The following is a 7,785-nucleotide window of genomic DNA, read 5'->3' on the forward strand; positions in this document are numbered from 1 at the left end:
TATCATAATGTCTGATTTTTAAGACCAAAAAGGTAAAAGGTCTTAAGTGTATGAAAATCCTTTTCTCTAGGGTAGTTGCTTACACTTCCTTTCTAAGAACAAGAACCTTATTTGTCTGCTTCACCATTGTAGCCCAAGTCTAGCATTGTGTGTGTGTGTGTGTCTAAATATTTAAGTGAGGGAGCTTTCATTCATATACCTAGAGTCAAAACGAAAATAAGATCTTCTTGCCTCATAGGGGCATGAAAGACTGGATGTTATTTAATTACAGTCCTGTTCAGAAACTGATTTGATGGCTAATTACAAAAGTGGTCCTGAAGGGGACAAGGAGGGCAGAGTGCCTGCACCGCTCCCTGGAATGCCTAGGGTTGTACCTCCAACTTGGTGTGATAATTCATTACAAGGCAGGGGTGAACTTTGCCCATCCTTGTTTTGCTGGCAGAGAAACCAAGGGGTGCAATGCCTGAGCCTTGAGGGGAAAGGCTATTCAAAGGGTAAAACGCTTGGGTCCTGCGAAAGGTAGATACAGCGGGCAAACCTTGGGGTAGCAACTCCCCACAGGAAATCCAATCTCTCTTTTTTCCGAGATTGGCTGTAATCTCAAGAATCCTAACACAGAGTCTACTGTTGCTCCCAGGCTCTAGTTAAATGAGCACACGTTGCTTCACGTGCTGGGCAGGGGTCGTATCTGAATATATTGGGAGAAGCGCAGGTTTTTCTGTTTGGGGCAGCCATGGCTGAGAACCAGTCCATTTTGGGAAGTATGAAGTTCAATATTTGAGTACCAACGGTGGGTCTCAGCTAGTTTCAGTGAGTACTGGCGTGAATGAAACACAAAGCTGGCAGGGCAGGCTTCTGATTGAAATGCCGAAAAGAAATTTCTGTTTTGAATGCAGGCTGGACTATCCCTTTGTCACTTTCCATCAGATGCTTTAATGCATCTAATAACTCGATTAAATGGGCATAGCCAAATCATTGGGTTGCTTGTAGAGAAAGAATAGTGTGACTAAATGGAAATCTTATCAAATATGCTTAACCATCTCACGATCTTGATTTGGTTTTATGTTACGGGGTTGCAAGGGAAGGAGAGTTTCTTTTTTCTACTCTTTGGGAGCTCAGTGCATCATTATCTGATTTTGAGAGGTAGATTCCTACTTCTCTGATATTCAGAAATAGAATGCATTCTAGGTAGGTAAATATCAATATTAGCAAAGAGTATGGATGCTAAGTTGTTAAGCATGAGATCCCTCTGGAACAGTTACTACATGAATGCTGATCTACGCAGGAATACAGTTTCAATAGTGCCTAGGGCTACCCTTTAAAATTATGGAATTAGAAATTTACTGGGTATATTTTTAAAGTATATACATTAATTCAGGTATTGTTTTATGTGCTTTCCATTCATTATTTTATCTTCAATATCTTCTATGAATTAGTGTTGTTTCCTCATCAGTAGAAAGGAGATATTAAGACTCAAATACAATAACTTGCCGTCAACACTTACTGGGAAATTATCTTAAGATTTTCAAATGTACCAGGGTCAAATATATGTATCTCTTACATATGAAATCTCTTTCTTTTAACATATACTGATATTCAGTTTAAGACTTTCTGAAAGGGGAAAAATAAAAACAAAAACCAGTGAATTATCTGATGCCCTGGAAAGAGTGGTGATATTTCAACTTCATTATTATTATTGTTCTCTATTAACTTTTTATCCCAGAGCATACCTCCTTAGAGATGTCCAAAAGAAGAAAGACCTGTGTTATATTTGATCCCTCTATTTTGTGTCTTACAGTTAAGTTACACAGGCAGGACTAAGAAGCAAAGAGATGTCAAAACCAAACTCACATTGCTTTAGCTTCTGCTGCTTAGAAACAAAAAGCTGGTGATTAGTATACTGATTACAACTAGCTTAACAATAGTGGGGATATTAAAAGGCTCTAGAGGTCTGTCTTACAGAACGTAATAACAGGGGTGTACCTAGGTGTTCAAAATGAATTGGAACTAGAGACTCAGTTTCTTCATCCCATTTTGCTAATCTGTTTCTCTTGCTGTGGAACAGATTTCTCTTTCCAAGTTCGTGTGTTGGAAAATGGCCACCATCAGTGACCCCAAGTTTGTATCTCCTCAGATAAACTGGGATCCATTTTGACTGGAGACAGACTCTGGTCCAGGTGTGAGCACATGACCCAAGTTGAGTGGATTCATCAATGGGCCAGAGGTCAGGGTCACATATATTAACAGTTGCTTCCGTATAATAACAAGGAGATGAACAGTTGTGAGAAAATCAGTCAGGTATACGGGTACCTAACAGTTGGTTTCCTCTGCAGAGGGCCTGGTAGGATACTAAGTTGGAAGTGTAGGTCAGGAAGGGAAAATTCCAAATCTATATTCTCTTCCCAAACTTACCTCTGATTCAGATACTAGTTAATTGAAACCATAAAACACATTGTCAGAAAATCATTTCATTTATATCCTTGCTAAAAATTGAAAAGTTAGGCAAAGTTACCCTTTACAGCTTCATCTTAGAACTTCTGTGGTACCACGTGAACCAAACCAGCTCCACAGACCTCTCAGGCATCTTTGAACTTGGCTGGAATGCTCAAGGTCTGAACAGACTTTGTGTTCATGAACCCAGGTTGGAGTGGTTAAAGAGGCAGTGCGTCAGCAAGCTCCATGTTCGCTCCCTTATTTATTTGGTTCTCAGGCCATAGATGATGGGGTTTGACGTTTGTGGGATGATCAGGTACAAGTCAGCTAACAGCACCTGGATGTGCAAAGGCACTATGTCCTTCCCTAGCCAGGCCACATAGGTGGATGCCATCCCAGGTAGGTAGTACAGAGCCATAACCCCGACATGGGAGCCACATGGGCTTAATGTTTTCAACTGAGCATTCTTTGCGGAGAGACCAAATACTGCCTGAAGAATCAAGTTATAGGAGGCAGCGATAAAGGCCACATCAGAACCCACAGTAATGGAGGTTCTGTGGGTTTTCACAGTAATGGAACCAATCAAGCTGTAGAGACTACTGGGCATGGGGTCAGCATATGCCAACTTGGCCACAGCTATGTGCTCACAGTAGAAATGGAGAACCACACTGGAGCCACAGAAAGGCAGATGACTCACCATCCAACTCAATGGAGTCATGAATATGATAGCTCTGATGGTGATGATCACACTCATTCCCAGTATCACTTGAGGTGTGAGAATCCTCTTGTAGTGTAGGGGCTTACAGGTGGCCACATAGCAAAAAGCCATGGCCAGTAGCAGCCCTGTCTCCACAGCTGTGGCTGCATGGACAAAATACATCTGAGTGAAACAAGCATTAAAGCTGATGAAGCTGTCTCCTAAGGAGAAAATGCTCACCATCTTGGGCACTACCAAGGAGGCCATAACAATGTCCACAGCAGCCAGAATATACAGGGAGCAGTACATGGGCTCTTGTAGAGTGGAATCCATCCAAATTACAGTCACTATGAGGGTGTTTTCTAACGGGGCTATGGTATACGTGATGTTAAGTTAGATAACCAGCCAAAGATGTGAAGATTGCAAACCTGGAATACCCACCAGGACAAGGTGGTAGAGGGTTCCATTGTATGGTTGTAGGGTGGCCCCAGCATCACAGATGAGACTGCTTTCCTGTTAATATATAAAATGATGTAAAAGGATGCAATCCTGTAAGACTTGTTCCCAGCTATGGTGTTAGGAGAGCCTGATGGTATTCTTAACTCAGTGGACCACAGGATTAAGGAAGTGACATCTGACAAAGTTTTCCTGCTCCACCTTCCATCCTCCTCAGTACTGTGCTTTACTAACTTCTGTTCATCTTTCAAATATCATGAGTTACGTCCTTCAGGAAGCCTTCTCTGCCTCCTGCCCCATCCCATGCGGAAACTAAATTAGGTACCTTCAGAGCTTTTATGGACTCTCATCCATGCTGACCTCTGAGAGACCTAAATTGACAATTCCAATACTCTACCTGTTACTTTATTGTATTCAATCATATGTATCTTGTTCGTGGCCTTATACCTTATACCAACTGTGTGCACCCATAGCTGTGGTGCACAAGTCCATTAAAAGAAGATATGTGTACTCATTATAGCAAACAGTTGAATGAATGAATGAGAAAACAGAGGAAAGAGTTTTATTTTTATATGTTCAGTTCCTAATATTTAATAATTGTTGAATGAAACTTTGTGAGATTGAACATGTCACATTGTGCATCTTCTCCTTGCTCAATCTCTTACTTCCCTAATATTGCATCTCTCAAGGCCTCAGGCTAGTGGGTCACCACACCAATTGTGTGACTATGTTGACTTTACGATAGTCATATATAGCCCAAGAACTGTTTCCCAGGTGTCCAGGCAATCTTAAATGAAGAGTGCTTATTTGCCAAGCCTGGAGACTAGCGTGCTATTAATTATCACCTCGTCCCTCCCCTCAGTCAGGAGTTTTTAAGGCTAAGAACTTTCCATATCCTTGGACACTGCCTTCACTTGACACTTCTTGGATTTCTCATCAGGCCTGGCTCCTCCCTAAAAAACTGAGTAGATCAGATTGATGGAGTACTGGCCACAGAATCCCATCAGCTGCAGTAGCATTTTCTCTTTTAACCAAGGATGAGACAAAAATTTACTTGGTTCTCAATGCTAATCAACTGACATACAGTTGCCCCTTCCATTTACCCCCTGGAGAGCCTACCACTAATTGACTCCACACCCAGGTACCAAAACAGCCTTGATGAGAGTCCTCAGAAGTTTTCTAAAAAGCCAAATTTCTGGGATATGATTACAATCTGTGGTCTTTATTGAAACAAACAAACGAAAAAAAACCTAAACAAAAGAAATGCCTTATAACGGAACAGACTGAATAAAGTGACGAGCTCTGTTTCATGGTCAGAGGACCTTGCTGTGATGAGTGAAACATCTTCAGTGATAGATCATGAGAAGATGCAGGAAAACTTTTTGAAGTAGAATGATAGTGCAGAGTGAAAACATATATATCCTTAAGACAGCTGTGTGTTTCCTGAATGCCACAAACTCAAGGTTAAGCATCATTCCTTAAAAAGTCGAAGAAGAGTCAAAGGAACCAGAATGCCTCCTCCCCCCACTCACCTCTGATCCAAGATCTTCCTCTCTGCATCTCTGCCCTGTATAAAATCACCTTTCTTCTGAGGGCAGTCTCAGCCGGTGCCTGCCCATCCCTCCTCTCTCTAGCCCTGGCAAGTTGTAACTAGTCGTACCTTTCATTCTCTTGAGAGATTTTTTTCCCCCCCTCATTCCTTTTTCTTCTCGATTAGCACTGCTAAAGGTTTACATATCCTTTTAGTGCTTTCAAATGACTGGACAGTTGGGTTGGTCTTTTTTTTTTACTTTTTCACTCTTCAGTCTATTGCTACTAAAATTTTTCTTGCTAAGACCAACAATGATCTCCATCAATAACATATTGCCAATCCAGCGTTTTATTTTCATTCTTTATTTTACTTGATCTATCACAAACATTTAACATTACTACTTGGTCTCTTTTGTTTGGTTAAATTTTTTTTAACATCTTTATTGGAGTATAATTGCTTTACAATGGTGTATTAGTTTCTGCCATATCACAAAGTGAACCAGCTATACGTATACATATAACCTCATATCCCCTTCTTCTTGTGTCTCCCTCCCACCCTCCATATCCCACCCCTCTATGTGGTCACGAAGCACAGAGCTGATTTCCCTGTACTATACGGCTGCTTCCCACTAGCTATGCAGTTTATATATGGCAGTGTATATATGTCCATGCCATTCTCTCACTTCGTTGCAGCTTACCCTTCCCCCTCCCCGTGTCCTCAAGTCGACTCTCTACGTCTGTGTCTTTATTCCTGTCCTGCCCCTAGGTTCTTCAGAACCGTTTTTTTTTTTTTTAGATTCCATATATATGTGTTAGCATACAGTATTTGTTTTTCTCTGTCTCACTTCACTCTATATGACAGACTCTAGGTCCATCCATCTCACTACAAATAACTCAATTTCGTTTCTTTTTATGGCTCAGTAATATTCCATTGTATATATGTGCCACATCTTTTTTTTTCTTTTAACATCTTTATTGGAGTATAATTGCTTTACAATGGTGTGTTACTTTCTGTTTTATAACAAAGTGGATCAGTTGTACATATACATCTGTTCCCGTATCTCTTCCCTCTTGCATCTCCCTCCCTCCCACCCTCCCTATCCCACACCTCTAGGTGGTCACAAAGCACCGAGCTGATCTCCCTGTGCTATGTGGCTGCTTCCCACTAGCTATCTATTTTACGTTTGGTAATGTATATGTATGTCCATGCCACTCTCTCACTTCGTCGCAGATTGCCCTTCCCCCTCCCCATATCCTCAAGTCCATTCTCTAGTAGGTCTGTGTCTTTATTCCCATCTTGCCCCTAGGTTCTCCATGACCTTTTTTTTTTCTTAGATTCCATATATATGTGTTAGCATACAGTATTTGTTTTTCTCTTTCTGACTTACTTCACTCTGTATGACAGACTCTAGGTCCATCCATTTCACTACAAATAACTCAATTTCCTTTCTTTTTATGGCTGAATAATATTCCATTGTATATATGTGCCACATCTTCTTTATCCATTCATCCAATGATGGACACTTAGGTTGCTTACATGTCCTGGCTATTGTAAATAGAGCAGCAATGAACTTTGTGATACATGACTCTTTTTTGAATTATGGTTTTCTCCAGGTATATGCCCAGTAGTGGGATTGCTGGGTCGTATGGTAGTTCTATTTTTAGTTTTTTAAGGAACCTCCACACTGTTCTCCATAGTGGCTGTATCAATTTACATTCCCACCAACAGTGCAAGAGGGTTCCCTTTTCTCCACACCCTCTCCAGCATTTATTGTTTCTAGACTTTTTGATGATGGCCATTCTGACCGGTGTGTGGTGATACCTCATTGTGGTTTTGATTTGCATTTCTCTAATGATTAGTGATGTTGAGCATCCTTTCATGTGCTTGTTGGCAGTCTGTATATCTTCTTTGGAGAAATGCCTATTTAGGTCTTCTGCCCATTTTTGGATTGGGTTGTTTGTTTTTTAATATTGAGCTGCATGAGCTGTTTATATATTTTGGAGCTTAATCCTTTGTCCATTGATTCATTTGCAAATATTTTCTCCCATTCTGGGGGTTGTCTTTTTGTCTTGTTTATGGTTTCCTTTGCTGTGCAAAAGCTTCTACGTGTCATCAGGTCCCATTTGTTTCTTTTGGTTTTTATTTCCATTACTCTAGGAGGTGGATCAAAAAAGATCTTGCTGTGATTTATGTCAAAGAGTGTTCTTCCTATGTTTTTCTCTAAGAGTTTGATAGTGTCCGGTCTTGCTTTTAGGTCTCTAATCCATTTTGAGTTTATTTTTGTGTATGGTGTTAGGGAGTGTTCTAATTTCATTCTTTTACATGTAGCTGTCCAGTTTTCTCAGCACCACTTATTGAAGAGACTGTCTTTTCTCCATTGTATATCCTTGCCTCCTTTGTCATAGACTAATTGACCGTAGGTGCTTGTGTTTATCTCTGGGCTTTCTATCCTGTTCCATTGATCTATATTTCTGATTTTGTGCCATTACCATACTGTCTTGATTACTGTAGCTTTGTAGCATAGTCTGAGGTCAGGCAGCCTGATTCCACCAGCTCTGTTTTTCTTTCTCCAGATTGCTTTGGCTATTCGGGGTCTTTTGTGTTTCCATACAAATTGTGAAATTTCTTGTTCTAGTTCTGTGAAAAATGCCATTGGTAGTTTGATAGG

General features: G+C 40.6%; 1 protein-coding gene across 1 annotated transcript; it reads right to left on the minus strand.

Annotated features, from left to right (window-relative positions):
• Positions 1-2,629: 2,629 nt before the first annotated feature.
• Positions 2,630-3,688, minus strand: LOC112404742 (olfactory receptor 52I2-like). The gene is given in 2 exon segments (XM_024752848.1): positions 2,630-3,579; positions 3,582-3,688. Coding segments are annotated over 2 exon segments (993 nt in total). The 5' UTR covers positions 3,625-3,688.
• Between the last annotated feature and the right edge of the window lie 4,097 nt (positions 3,689-7,785).

The sequence above is a fragment of the Neophocaena asiaeorientalis genome, unplaced genomic scaffold, assembly GCF_003031525.2.
Source record: "Neophocaena asiaeorientalis asiaeorientalis breed wild unplaced genomic scaffold, Neophocaena_asiaeorientalis_V1.1 scaffold512, whole genome shotgun sequence".
NCBI classification, from domain to species: Eukaryota; Metazoa; Chordata; class Mammalia; order Artiodactyla; family Phocoenidae; genus Neophocaena; species Neophocaena asiaeorientalis.